This window comes from Rhyacophila brunnea, unplaced genomic scaffold (assembly GCF_057557595.1).
Source record: "Rhyacophila brunnea isolate RB1 unplaced genomic scaffold, BYU_Rbru_1.0 scaffold_20, whole genome shotgun sequence".
NCBI lineage: Eukaryota > Metazoa > Arthropoda > Insecta > Trichoptera > Rhyacophilidae > Rhyacophila > Rhyacophila brunnea.
In genome coordinates this window covers 21966675-21981735 of record NW_028232860.1, presented here as the reverse complement: position 1 = coordinate 21981735, position 15061 = coordinate 21966675, and the positions used below count along the sequence as shown (strand labels likewise).

At 32.3% G+C, this 15061-nt stretch overlaps 3 protein-coding genes across 3 annotated transcripts in view; 1 reads left to right on the top strand and 2 right to left on the bottom strand.

The window, feature by feature from the left end:
• The window catches only part of LOC147071408 (uncharacterized), a 444271-nt gene extending 435154 nt beyond the window's left edge, over positions 1-9117 (bottom strand). Inside the window, exon 1 of the mRNA XM_085948650.1 lies at positions 8814-9117. The gene's annotated coding sequence lies outside the window, so the exon portion shown is untranslated. The remainder of the gene's footprint in view (positions 1-8813) is intronic.
• LOC147071409 (optic atrophy 3 protein homolog) lies at positions 46-3744 on the top strand. The gene is made up of 4 exons (XM_085948041.1): positions 46-232; positions 807-975; positions 1661-1803; positions 2052-3744. The coding sequence occupies exons 1-4, from the start codon at positions 91-93 to the stop codon at positions 2396-2398; spliced, it is 801 nt and encodes a 266-aa protein (XP_085804167.1). The 5' UTR covers positions 46-90; the 3' UTR covers positions 2399-3744.
• On the bottom strand, positions 5351-13637 carry LOC147071407 (DNA-directed RNA polymerase III subunit RPC6-like). Its single transcript, XM_085948652.1, has 5 exons — positions 13548-13637; positions 13007-13235; positions 11458-11662; positions 7216-7467; positions 5351-5638 (listed from the first exon to the last, which is right to left on the bottom strand). Exons 2-5 carry the CDS (start codon positions 13228-13230, stop codon positions 5402-5404), a joined length of 918 nt encoding a protein of 305 aa, XP_085804778.1. The 5' UTR covers positions 13231-13235; positions 13548-13637; the 3' UTR covers positions 5351-5401.
• Positions 13638-15061: the final 1424 nt, after the last annotated feature.

The following is a 15061-nucleotide window of genomic DNA, read 5'->3' as shown; positions in this document are numbered from 1 at the left end:
TTTTTTAATCTGCTAGCGCTAGCAACATTTTCTGTAAGTCACAAATGTCAGTTTTCAGCTTTGAATAAAAATTTCGAATCGGACCCAAGAATGGTTGTCGGAGCGTTTCCCACAGTTAAATTAGCGGTTTTGCTATTTAAACAAATTAGCAAACCCATTGCTAATTTCGCTAAAGAAAGGGCTAAAAATAATAGATTTTTCCGTACTTATGTATGCATGCCACCTGCCCAATGTAAGTATTATTATTGCTTACGAAATCGCATGTTACATAGCAAGTCGTCGTGCATCATATTTAAAACAGACTCAGTGTCATTGCCATTATAATGGCATTGATTAAATGATACGGAATGCAATCCAAGGCAATTTATAAATTAATACCTGCTGATTGTTTACATATTGTCTGATAGTCATGGCTTCATTTACCTTGAGCAAAAAGCATTTACAATGACAATTCAATATGAGTACTGTATTATTAGTATGTTTCAAATATTTATATAATTAATGATTTAACTATTACTGTTTTGAAACACTCGATTATTAGCCAGTATATTTTTATATCCCATCATAATATTACTATATACCTATACCAACAAACATGAGCACAAAATTATTGAGGAATGGCATGTCTATTATTGTTTATTTTTTGGAACTTTATCTAAAAATATAGTAATAACATAGGTGACCGAGGTATATTTGATTGCAAGTAATCAACACATAACTATAAACATAATAGTCTTAGATACAAGCAGGGTTGATGATTCTTAAAATAATGATTAACGTTTTGGATTTTTTTATGTTTCTTTCAGTTTATAATTGGTGTGAAATTAAATCAAAGATGTGGATAATGAATTTGGGAAAGCCTGTTAATGTTCCAGTGCTAAATGAACAAATGGCAATAGAGCTGGGTGCCAATTTGTTGGGCGAAGGAATTATTTACATTCTAGGATCAGTTCTATTGATTTTAGAATGGAATAGGTATGTGTTGTCCTTCATACACTTTCTTGTTATCGCTAACCTAAAATTGGAAGAATTCATCTCAATCTGTTCGAACTTATTAGATTATCACAATATCTTTGATGTTTTCCCACTCTTCAAGTAAAAACCTCACTCTTAAAGCTGTTGCAAAGTTACAAAATGATCCTAAATGCTCCAGCGACCATAATATATGGCTGCCAAATGCACACCATAATAATATGGTTTCTTAAATCTTGATTTTTTTATAGTCCATTTAATGTAATCTATGGTTTTTTCATTATTTTCACTTTAAGACAAATATTCATTGAAATGATTTCTTTTTCGAGTGGAGGCACATAGTGTTTAAGTAATGTAATTTTTCTATTTTAATTATAATCAAATGTGTGAAAATTTTTGATGCAGCAGTCTTTTTACCATGCCAAGTATCACTGCTGAAAATATGAGAAACCTTCCAATTTAATACCCATAAGCAAATAGTCCTTGAATAATTTATGTATTATCGATAAGATTTTGTTTTATTCATAAGATGTTATGAAAAATAGTGTCTTAAAACCTTGGAAAATTATATCCGTCACTGTCGTTTCCTCCTAACAAAATAGCATGTTAAGATAAGACCTTCACATTGTGGGGTGGGTCTATATTACATGTCTTGTGTAGATATGGTGATTTATCAATATTATTTCAGGAGTTCCAAAAAAGAAGCAGCGAAGGAAGAAGAACGGCTTGCGGAGATGCTTCATTTAAATGACACAGTTAAAGATCTTTACTTCACTGTCCAAACTCAGGATACCCAAATACGTCAATTACAAAGGAATATCGGTGAATTAGGTAAGCTATTATATAATAATATAGGTAAAACCATACAATAAAGTATAAACTTTTGATTGTACATGAAATGAACAATGATTTTTATTTACATTTTAAAATTATGTACATATAAAGTTATGATTTTTTAATAAAGATTTTTTTCGCCTTGTCCTAATATTAAATTGAGTTTTTAATGCAACTGAAGTAACTACTTTTTTCACAACTGTTATAGATACTAATTACAGGTGTGTAATTAAAAATAATTTCAGAAACTCGAGTAGTCGTCAAACCATGGGCGCTTCTCAAAAGTGACAGCAAAGAACCCGGAGATGAACCTCCTCCCCCAGGATCTCAAGAAAATATTAGTCTAAGCAAGAATGCTCCAATTTCTCCTGAAGTAAATAGCTCCGGTGAAACGCATGTCCAAAATATGTCTGCACCGTATCCCAATGGAGGTATAGTTTTACAATCGTTGAATTATGTGGAATTGGATATCTTGAATACTCCACAAGTCGAAATGGATAAGAATATTGACGCTGCTCTGAATGGAAGGAAACCTGGTATAATTTTACAAGCGTTAAAATATATTGAAAGTGATTTAAAAGGATTATTGTAATAGATTTGCACTTAAACTAATGCGTTACTTAAATAATTAACATTACCATAGTACAGGGGTTCTTAACCTAAGGGACGTGGCCCAAAATGGGGTCACTTGGCATATTGAGTGGGCCGGGGAACATTTTCAACAACATTTTTTTTGAGAGATATCGTATGATACATTTTAAATGTAGAAACATGTACGGAAAAAATTGGAATGAAAAGGTAAAAAAGCCATCAATTTGTACCAAAAAGCTTAAGATACCCTGCCATACTATTATGAGATAGTGATGTCTATTTTGAATCCTGCAATTACCAATGAAGTGGAGGTTGTTTTATATTTGAATTTTTGATGTTTCTTTTATCCACTGTAAATATTACTTTATTACGTGACCCATAGGTATTATTGATTGATTATCGATTTTAAGATACATTTTGTACATAGTATTATGTGAATTTTCAAATACAATTTTTATTGTAAGTCAACTTTTGTAAAGTCAATAGGTTTTTTTCAATATCCCGTTATACACAGATCAAACACAATAATATTGTCCAGGATAAGTTAATCTACGCTTTGAAAAATACTCAAAGCTTGGAAGCAAAACAATGTAAATAGTCTTATGTATGCATGCACATGCATGTCATTTCAAAAATTTTGTAAATATTATTGACATGTAACTAAAAAAGTATTAAAAAAAAATAGTTTAATTGTAGACCAATGACAGTGATTATTTCGTCATCATATTGTATGTACATATATATAATTTTATGAATGCTTCTCCAGACAATATGATTGTCTATATTTGATATGAACTTTTGTCAAAAAGTCATCTTGATTGTTGCCTGCGTCATATTTATTCATGGTGAAAAAGTTATCTGTTTACCTAATTATAATTGTATATTTAATGTATTTATACATTGTTTTTTTCTATTTAAGTAAAACTTATTTTGAATTATCTGTAAGCTTGTTATCAATAATTCATGTACATACCTAGTGATTTTTGACACTTCTTTATTTAGTATACGAAATATTCAAAAATGACTTGAATCGTTACATAATTTTATTATAGCTTTTGGCAATCCTCACAAATGTCATAATATAGTAAAACTTAGATTTTATGAATCTCTATTTAATGGATAAAATTTCCAGTATATAAAATAGTCCACCTATTTAAATCCAAGAATTATTATATTTAATTTGGTGCATGATTAGAACATGGTCACACATCATTGTGCGTGGAAATTGGTTCTGTTGTCCCGTGATGTGACTTTCTGCAGTAATTTTTACGTGTGCCGGCGACTGTTCCGACTATTAAATAGGATTTTCTTGTATTTTTAGAAAATTTAAGCTTTGTTTTGTTTTTTTAAGAAAATTGTTTATTTGCTTAATTAAACACCTTTATATAATAAAAATCAGGTAAACTAACCAATTTATAAATTTTTTGACCTACTTTATTATAACAGATTTTCAACTTTAACTCATTTAGTGCTAACACCGCGACTGGTGCGTTTGGAGTACTTGGCCATTAGATATAATTAACGTGGATTGGTGGATTTACCCTTTTATTCATTCCTGAATAATGCAGAAGCCATAAAATAAACAGTGAATCTTGAAGGTACGAGGTATTTTGAACTGCTTTAAAGTTGAATACAATATTATTACAGGGGATTCTCAATCTGTCGTTTTCTTAAATGTATCATTCCTTTTGGTCAGGTCCTGAAAAATGCTGATTGTTTTAGATTTCATCCAGTTTGCCATATTTTTCTGGATTGATCATTCTTTCTTGTTCCAAATAAATATGTGCATACATACTGGATATACAAAAACAATGCACGCTTCTGTTTACTCTAAATAACTGGTTCTCCCCCCCAACTCCAATTATGCAAAATATGTGAAATTCTTATTCTAATTATCTGTTATTAGTAATTTATTATTTCTCTTATACCGCATTTACCATTTGGTTCATCTGGTCCCTTTAAAAACAATAATCGAGAATCCATTGTAAGTATGTATAATGTTTTATGTTATACATTTACTTTCCACTTATTCTTGAGTATTTAATGTATTTTAAGTATAATTTTGATATAATTTGGACTCCATCGTTTATTACACATTATATTCAAATTAATATTTAATAAGATTCATTGTTAAAATATCCTTGTATCCAGAAGTCACGTTAAGTACATATTGTGTATATATTTTTTGAAATCTTAACTTTATTTGTAGAAGAATAATGTTATTTTTTTAATATGTTACCACAATTTATTACCGATATTCGCGAACACAAACCATTGAGTGAGTCTTAGACTTTGTTTGTAAGCAAAACATCTGATTACTGTAAAATATACATTGTTAATAAAATATTCAAAATTTATAAATCTTTGTATTAAAATACAATCCAGACTTTTTTTACTATACACCAAAAAGCTCTCCAGCTAGGTGATACAAACTTTCTTAGTACATCCACTAATAATTATTGCAGGCTCCGGCAGGTCTATTCCAACTTTGTAACAAACTTTTGTTAATTTTCTAGAATGGAGATATCTAACTATATTGTGTTATATACGTATCCAAAGTACGTTACAGTTATCTAAATAATTATGAAGTAACTCAAATGGAACGTTACATTAATTACATTAAAATATGGCCAGAGCTCCTGTGTTACACTTTCGCAGTATCTCACTTACTCTACTCTACCAATTAAGTTTTCACTGGTACATTTATAAGGGTAATAATTAGTACGCTACCAATGAAAAAAAGACTTTAACGAGTGATATTTTTGACATCGGATATCCCCAAATATGTACTAGCTAGACGCTCGGATACATCATGGTATACTTATTATTATTTCGATTTTTAATGAATTTTGAGTCGAAGGGTTACATGGAATAGATCTGCAGTATATTCTAATGAGAATTGATTTACTTGACGTTCAGTTATCAGGAATTTGGAAGAGAAAAAAAACAGTCATCCGTAATGAACATAATAATTTATTGTATAAAAATAAGAAATGTGTATAATTCAGTTAAGCCATTCGTTCATGTAGGTGCAGGCTTGTGGAGTTATGAGACCGTTCTTCGAACACTTGTGTATCAATGGACATATACCACAAGGAACCCTCACCAAACCAGGCGGAGGTAATAAAGATTCTATTGACCTGTAAAGCCTATTTCCGTCAGCTGCCACAGTTTTTTCTGCCTTGCCATCGTATACTAGTGTATTTAATATAGTTTCTAAATCTTCAATATCCAAAGACACCTGAAAAGATAATAAAATAAGATTTATGAAACAATCATGAAACATCAAAATATTATTTTTGACAATGCTGTTTTATCAAAAATATGGAGCTATAGTATGACTTTTATATTGTGCCTACTACATAGCACTGTATGTAGAGTGAAAGGATAGAAGTAGGGGGTGGGGAATAAAGATATATTATCATATGAAAGAGGGGAGATTTTAAGTTCTTTAGATGGCAGTTATGACGTGTGGATCACGATTAGGGATTGCAATACCGAATGGAAATACTAATACCGGTATTTCCTATTCAATACCGGTATTCGTGAAATGTACGGAAAAAACAAAAGTATCTATCAATAAATATATATTTAATATAAATCCCTTTAAAATATTAATATTCGATAGCTTATGCCATTACTGGTTTCCAAGGGCGTTGAAGGGCAACGAAAGTAAACCAGACATGCGGAACCTGACGAAAAAATACAGTCATGTTAAACCTTTTACGTTAATTAATACATTTTGTTTCCACTTCCAATACCGAATATATCAGTATTATCTGATTTTTAAAACCGGTGTTTCGGTATCAAAAAATACTGGAATACCGGTATTGCAATCCTTAGTCACAATATAAAAGACACTCTATAATATCGACTGCTTAATCTGGAAACCAGCTAACTCCACTTGGGCATATTGTTCAGGAAGGAGAAAAAACTTAATAATTTAACTATCGAGTGGAAATTAACAATTCGAATTTATTTTACAAATAGGCTGCACTATGAATTAATACACTATTTTAGCTTCCTTTTTATATGCAAAGAGCGGAGTTATTCTATTTGTGATATTGGAATTTTGGCACACCTGCAGTTGGCTGTTTTGTGTGAAGAACAATAACGCATTTATTTATAGGTTTAGGAGTTGGTTTAGGTGAAATATTGTGAGTATAGAAAACATGCTTCATAATAAAATGCCATCAAAATCTCATTTTTCGTCAAAAGTTCAGTTAGCTGGTTTATATGTTAAAGTCAATCTTAATATAAATATTACGATCAGTTAGTATTTCGTAAGAAACAAAAAGCAAATAATATTGTAAGCGTGCGTACTCATAGTTCTATATTGAAGTATAGGTTTTTTTTTGTTTACAATGTTTGAACATCAAAATAATTGTAATAGCCAAATTGTAACTAATATAACTACCCAGGTATTGGGGAAAACAAAAGAGCCTGGTAAGATTTTTTAAGAGAATTGGAGAGGACCTGAAAAAAGGATCAAAAACGAAGAGACGGAGACAGCAGGTCGCAATCAAAACCTGAGTAAAATTATATATAAAAAAAGGTATATTATCTCATGTCATTACATATTATTGTATAGTTGATACTATCAAATGAATTAGCGTGTTTGTAGTAAAACTCCATTATACCGGTTTTAAAGCACAGCAAACAAAAAACTTTGTTTTAAAACCATTATTGATACTTTATTTAGTTATTTGCAAACTGCAAGGGAAACGAATTAAAATCATCGTTGTTATGTATAATGCAAGAGACTTGCAATAGCTTTCGAATAATAAAATTCAAAGGAAATATTAATATACCACTTACTTTACTGATGCCAAGGTCAGTAATGAATTTATGGACATCTTTGGCAGTAGCGTAAGCGAAGTTCCTGGCGACGATTGGGCCAGCTGGATTGTTTTTAGAGTTTTCAGCTTTCTCCTGAAGAAACCGGTGACATTGCTGATTGAGAACATCCACAAATTCTGATTCAAAATCTTGATCTTGGTACCAAGCACCACCAGTGATTGATCTATCGGGTTCTAGGTTTGACAACATGTAAACTTTTTTCTTCGCAGCCTGAAAGAATAATATTTTTATGTTGATATCATGAACTATAAATTATTATTGATGAATGATAGGAATGCTTCAAAAATTATCGAGATGTGTCATAAGTTAAAATAACAAAACTCATGCATACTTTATTAAAATTTATATTGTGTGTGGTTTTTTCATTCCATTATTGACTTTAAATCCATGGAACAAACAAAAAAATATGACAAAAGAAAGTTAAGTTGTGATCATGACGCCTGTACACATGCATGGAATTACTGTCGGCAATTGTGTTTATTTTAAACTGTCATGACAATAACTGTTTACACGTAAAAGTGCTGACTGTCTCTCCAATCTCATTCTTCAAGAATAAGCGAGACGCGAGGTTGTCATTTCATTTTATACTACAATCTGACAGGTCGTATTGAAAATCGGAGCTCAAAATGAGTAGTTCATTTTTTCACCGGCATGTTCGCCCCTATCGCTCTATTGCGCAGGCGTAGATCGAAAATAATCTTACTTGCGCGCAATAAATCATCACAATTTGGAATCTTCCAATCTTGTTTGATTTATGCATGCAATCTTGGCAAGTGCAGGATAATACATGTTTACCCATACATTTTCTTACTGTGCACAGTACATCCATGCAGGTGTAAACGGGGTATAATATTGAGATGCATGTCAAGGCGATAAATTTAGTCTATGGGTTCGTCATTTTGCGAATATTTTGAACGAACACGATCTCTGCAAATTCAATGATGAAGTAACCTAGGAACGAGTCTGTAAATTCAATAATATTTTGAAAAAAACCCAACCCGCAGACCATAGATAATAGACAATATTCTTATAGAAAATATATTGTGCCAACCGCAAAAAACACGCGATTTTGACATTATTCGAAAATGTGTAGGCATGTAGAAAATAATAAAAAATGTTCATTAAATCATATAGGTGTCAATGCAGGGCAGTACAATGTGAGGTGACCTCATTGTTGTTCTGGTGATTTCGGCAGATTTTGCTAACTGACAATGTTTGTTTAAAAGTTCAAAATGTGCTACGGGATGGGAGCACTAGTCTTATAACATTTTAAACACCAAGAAAAATGACATTACACACTTTTTTCCCATAGCGGCAGCTTACTGTGGCAATCGGCAGGGCCGTTATAATGTAGAAGTAGGTATTGATTATTTTGTAAATAACTACAGGCGGACCTCGACTTACGAACGTTTGACTTTCGCACAATTCGCTATTTCGCACATTTCAAAAAAAAATGGTTTTTTTAAAACGTCGCGCTGGCCGTGGGGTTAAGATATCCCCTTCTCGCTCGCTCACAAGCAAGTGCATTTCTTGCATCACTTGCATCCTGCTCGTACCCGTCACTTTGCTTGTGAGCTAGCTAGGATAGGTTTAGTCTTGTGCAGGAGCGCGTGCGGGCGTGTCATGTTGTGCGTTTTGCTAATTTTATTCATTTGAAATATTTCACCCTAAAGATTTATAAACATGAGTGAGAAACGGAAAAACTGCAGTGTTGATACGAACAAAAAGAAATCAAGGACTCATAAACTTCTCACGATCGAGGCAAAGATGGAAATTATTAGACGTTCTGATAGCGGCAAATCTTTTGCTTCAATCGGACGTTCGTATGATACTAACAGGTCTACGATATGTTCAATTTTGAAAAATAAAATTAAGGAATACGTTCAAAACTGTGGAAATATATCTTTAAAGATTGTTTCCAAAAGACACGGCATAGTTATGGATGAAATGGAAAAATCATCATGGATCGATGACCAACATCAAAAAGATGTCCCTCTGAGTATTTCAATTATTCAAGTGAAGGCTCTTAGTTTGCACAAAGATTGGAAGGCTAGATTAAAAGAAGATTCTAACACGATTTTTCAAGCAAGTAACGGTTGGTTTAACAAGTTTAAAATGAGGTATTCTTTTCATAATATTAAATTCACTGGAGAATCGGCTGATGCGGATAAAGATGCTGCAAAAGAATTTCTCATTATCCAAAATTATTGAAGATGGAGAATATTCCTCTAGCCAAATATTTAATGTAGATGAGACAGGTTTATATTGGAAAAAAATGCTTAATCGTACATTCTTATCTAAGGAAGAATCAGTTGCCCCTGGCCATAAACCTTCTAAAAACCGATTGACATTGCTTCTTGGTGGAAACTTAGCTGGTGATTTAAAATTGAAGCCAATGTTAATTTATCAAGCAGAAAATCCCAGAGCATTGAAAGGGAAAGGTAAAGAATTGCTTCCAGTCATTTGGAAATAAAATAAAAAAGCCTGGGTTACTGCGTTAATATTTAAAGATTGGTTCACTTTACATTTCATGCCAGCAGTTAAGCAATATTGTAAAGTTAATAATTTACCATTTAAAATATTATTACTCTTAGGCGTAAAACCCACTTAACGCAGCAAGTGGGGCACTCGCGCAAAATTTCACAAGTGGCGCGTAAATCATCGAAAATACAACGTAATCAAATACGCCAGCGCACACTGGATTTGACGACGCATTGTGCCCGCCTGCCCCATGATTCACCGTTTTTTGGCTTCTCAGCGATACGAATTAACGAAAATACAACGTAGTCCATTCATTGAACACGGCAAGCAAAATCACGCTTCTGGAAGCGTCGTCGATACACGGGCGAGAAAGCATTATTTAATAACAGTGAACTCATTGTTTAGTTATTGCGTATCCAATATTTCGCTGGTAGAATGATGTCATCGTGAATATTAATTACAAGCCCCGAGAAATTTAATAATATTTTTATTGCTTTGTTATGAGAGACGCTGATAATAATAATTATTTTGTGCGTCTTGTGCCCTTATTACATAGGTGAAGGGTAATGCGCGGGTGGGAGGCGGCCTACTTCGTAGAGAGCGCACCGGGCGCCGCTTTGGTGGGCTTTATGCCTTAGACAATGCTCTAGGACACCCAAAATCTATACAGAATTTATACCCGGAAATCAATGTTGTATCTCTTCTTCCCAATACAACCTGCCTTATACAGCTTATGGACCAAACAGTGATAGCTACGTTTAAACGATATTATATGAGGTCAATAATGACTCAGGCTATCAAGGCAACTGACAGGGAAGGTGGGTCTACATTAAAAGATTTCTGGAAGAACTATAATATATGGAACGCAATAAACAATATTGGCGACGCGTGGGCTGAAATAAAAGAGTCAACCATTAAAGGTTCATGGAAACAATTATGCACACAAATGATGAGTGATTTTATAAATTATGATGAAACTCCAGAAACTATCACAATTAATATAGTCCGCCTAATGAATGAACTAAACTTAGATGTTAATGAGATGATAGAATCTCACTCAGAACCCCTAACAAATGAGTATTTAATTGAGCAACAAGTGTACGAAAATGAAATATATAATGAAAGTGAGGAAGAAGAAGCTGATAAAATCATCAAGACTTTAACAATGAAAAATATGAATGAAGCCTTCATGCATCTTGACAAATTTTTAAATATTATGGAAGATTGTGATCCCAATGGAGAACGCATATCTCAAGTGCGTAGGGCGATCAATAAAGACATAGCACGTTATAAAATACTATACGAAGAAAAGAAAAAGAAGAGTGGCAAACAGTTAACTCTTGATAACTTTTTAAGGGAAACACCCGCAAACCCCACTTAAACACCTTTTAAACATGTTATATTTACTTGATAAATACATATTTTAAAATACACACAATTTAAAAAAAAAGTTTACTTCCCTCTACTTTCGAACATTCAACATTCGCACACATTTTCAGGAACCAATTATGTGCGAAAGTCGAGGTCCTCCTGTACCCTGTCAAATAATAATTGTAATATCGTCTTGGAATAAATCTTGTTAACGCTCTTTTGAGATGCTGTAGATGACATTTAAATAATTTAACCTGATGAACAATATTCATTTTCACTATAACGTGTCTTAGCATACTTGATATATAAGAAAATAAAACAAAGAACAATGAACGGTGTTCAACTTACATTTACACTTTTCACAGCTTTAATAAGTTTTTTATTTTCTAAATTCTTTAATATTTTATTTAGTTGTGTCATAATGAGATTCGATCGAAATCTAATATCTCTGATCCATATTCCTTTGTTAGCAGCCTCCTCAATGATGGAATACACCACTTTTTCTTCATTGTCGGCACCTTTTACAGACTCCTTTTTCGTAAGATCTTTTAATCTGCAATTATTAGAAAAATAGAGATTGATTAAACATTCTCGTTATAAATTGTAATAACAGGTACTTAAAGGGAATTAGTTCAACAATAAAATAAAAAAAATAATTAAAAGCGTTTATATTGGAACAATTTAACCTGGAACATGCATTATGCGATTTTTTTAATGCATAGTAATTAGGCAGGGCGAATTTGATTATCGTTACAGTGGCTATTCTCGTTGAGCATTTAAGTACATCGAGCCTATTGAATCATTGTCTCCCGCTCAGCGTCACTACAAGAATGCCATTTTGTCTGTCAAATCTATCAAACTGTGGTATATTTATAATAAATCCAATGACTTGTTCATGGTGTTAAATATTATTCATTTAGATTAAACATTATTTAACAAAGCTTTTCATGATTTCACACACATTCTCGAAAGTAAATGGAATCTCGCCAGTTTATTTAGTCGCTCATGACTCACTTTTGATCACAGAAAGTTTTAATTCTTTTCCGTAGGAAGTGGATATACTAAATGATCATTCTCTTTCTTCTGTACTGATATTTGATTAAAAAATCTAAATGCAATAGTTCACTATGCGTTAATTGATATTTGCAAAACAATGAAATTTGTTATATGCATATATGTTATACAACAAAGTTGAAATGAGGCCTGGTAGACTACTCCTTTTGTCCCCCTCCTCTGATATGACTTGAGTATTTAAAGCTCAAATTACATTGGCAGATTTTCAGGCCAACCACAACCGTCGACAATCAAGAAAACTTTTGAGTCGTTCCCTAGAGTCGTGGTCAAATTGAAACAATTTCGAAAATCTTTGCGAACAGAATGAGAATGCAACGTATGAAAACATCCGAATTAGCCTTGATCTCCAAGTGTGGCCGCACTGGTGTATCCTGTCTTGCGTTTGACATAACACCACAAATTTGACATTTACATAATGAAATGAAGGGTGCCTGACTTAATTTATTCATTATTTTAATAGAAAATAATAATACAAAACAAAAATATCCTAGTAAATACAATCAGCAACTCGTTACTTGTCTAAATGTCATCTCCAATTGGTATTTTAAAGTAACAATATAATGAGAGAAGACTGTTTAGTGTTGCCAACAATTTGACCAATAGATGTTTTTTGGTTAACTTATTATTGTTAACACTTACTTACTAGCTGCTGAGCGTATATTATGAACCGATTAAATCAAGCGTCAACATGATCGAGTTGGTTGCTAAAACGTTCTGTGTAATTGTTATTTGATGTCAACGATTACTCATGACAATCGTTGAATCTGGTTGGGTCTACAAGTCTACTGGTGTAATTGGGCCTCGAGTAAACCATGAATCCTACCTATAGATAAGTACTCCTTTTTGATTGAAGAGATCAAACTTTCCCTGCTGAAGAAGTTTATTAATCACTGATACTTTTTGTCCGGCTGATAGTTCAGGAATATTCGTTGATATATCTTTATCTGATATTCCCTTTGGATTGGATTGTGCTAAGGCGGTTATTTTTGAAATTATCTCTGCATCATCGCTGTCAGAAGTAGCCGGTGCTCCAGATGTAGCACTCATGATGACTACAAAATAAATACCCAATTATTAATTCTTATATCATCAATCATCAACGAAATTTTTTGAGTAAAAATAATTGAAAACTGTTCCGATTACAATAAAATACAATACATTTTACGGTATAGAATACAATTTTTGTTGTTTAAATTACAGGGCCATTTAAAGGGGGACCAAAACATCAATGTCTCATAATGGAAAAATTAATTATTCACTTAATTTATGAGTATAACACAATGGATAATTAAAGTATTATTCTGTTGGGAGAGAAAGCATTGATAATAATTTTGGCCGATGCCAATTAAAAATAAATTACCCACCAATATTACAATATAGATATTAAATTAAAGTAAAATGCTAGGATAAGTACAACATTCACTTATAGAACAGATCTGTCACTTGTCACTATCAGTGTTGCCATATTTTGAAAGTGGAATTATAGTACAGTGACTTCAAAATTATAGTATTTCGGCAAAAAATATAGTACGCGTTGAATGACTAATAATTTTCTGCATACGTGGGGTAATTGACGTCTTGTTTTTTTTAGACAAAATATCCAGGAAGGAAAGGTAATTAACGTCTTGTTTGTTTAAAGTCAGTGGTTTCCAAACTTGAGGTTACTACTACTCCCTTTTAAAAAATCTAATCTAGACGCCCCCCCCCCCTTATTTCATGTAATAATACAGACACCTTTTTAAATATTCAACAATGTACCTACTTAAGAATACAAAAATGAAAAAAAAATAAACAAGGTTTTACTACTTATATTACATTATTTTTTGACGAATATGCTTGATTATTAGCACAATCAATTTCAATAGTAATCAATCCAAATTCATCTTCGTTCATTGACAAATGGATTCTATCATGGACCCCACATCCTGAAGCGGACCCACCGGGTCAGGATTTTTCAACCACATATTCAAAATATTTAATAGCTCTGAAATAAAGAAGCGCCGCAGGCGACTTTTTTTGCTATTAAAAAAATAATGTGAAAAGTGTATTAGCAAACTAACCAAGAAGAAACTAACCAAGAAAGTGCATTAGCAAACTAACCAAGAAAACAAGAAAGATAGATTTTTATTTGCTTTAATATATCTGGCGTAGAAATCATTTAAAAGTGGACACATGCCGAACTTTTTTTTTGTCATTTTGATTTCCTAAGCTCCAATTTGTTATGAATGCCTTCACTTTTGTCGTTTTAAATCAGTGAATGCATTAGTGGTCCTTGGATTGATTTATTCACTTTTTTTTTTTTTTTAATTTCAACCAAATAGACAAGTTTAACAACAAAATTATCGTTCCTAAACAAATTTGTCTCAAATTTCAACATTATGATTAATTTGACCCTTTTATTTCATTTTTTACGAGATACCCATTGCGCTTCACAGTAGTATAGAAGTGAGGGATTATAAAATTAGTCTCTATATTTGCAGAAAGGTTTGCAAACAATCTTTTATAGTACTGTTTTTTTGTGTAGTTTATAACTAGCGGCCGTTTTATGAATTATGCATTTGCATACTGCAAACCTGTGGCTAACGTCACTTTCTTTTAGACATGGGGATTATTTTTTTTGCTTCTCACGGATTATTTTGACGTTGTTTTTCTTCTATTGGCAACCTTTTTTCCGATTTCTCAAAATTATAGTATTTTGGGCGTACTATACCTGTTTTATATCGTACATAGTACGCAGACGAAAATTATAGTACAAATACTATAATTATAGTACGGTTGGCAACACTGGTCACTATTGACAGCAGTGTTGCCATATTTTGAAAGTGGAATTATAGTACAGTGCCTTCACAATTATAGTATTTTGGCCAAAAATATAGTA

What these genes read in the sequence shown, in the direction of transcription:
- LOC147071409 (XM_085948041.1), top strand. Translation starts at nt 91, where the DNA reads ATGGTTGTCGGAGCGTTTCCCACAGTTAAATTAGCGGTTTTGCTATTT. An exon ending in TTGATTTTAGAATGGAATAG is followed by an intron (nt 976 to 1,660) that starts GTATGTGTTGTC and finishes ATATTATTTCAG; the next exon opens with GAGTTCCAAAAAAGAAGCAG. An exon ending in AAGGAATATCGGTGAATTAG is followed by an intron (nt 1,804 to 2,051) that starts GTAAGCTATTAT and finishes AAATAATTTCAG; the next exon opens with AAACTCGAGTAGTCGTCAAA.
- LOC147071407 (XM_085948652.1), bottom strand. Translation starts at nt 13,230, where the DNA reads ATGAGTGCTACATCTGGAGCACCGGCTACTTCTGACAGCGATGATGCA. An exon ending in AAAGGAGTACTTATCTATAG is followed by an intron (nt 11,663 to 13,006) that starts GTAGGATTCATG and finishes TAATAATTGCAG; the next exon opens with ATTAAAAGATCTTACGAAAA. An exon ending in CTGACCTTGGCATCAGTAAA is followed by an intron (nt 5,639 to 7,215) that starts GTAAGTGGTATA and finishes TTATCTTTTCAG; the next exon opens with GTGTCTTTGGATATTGAAGA.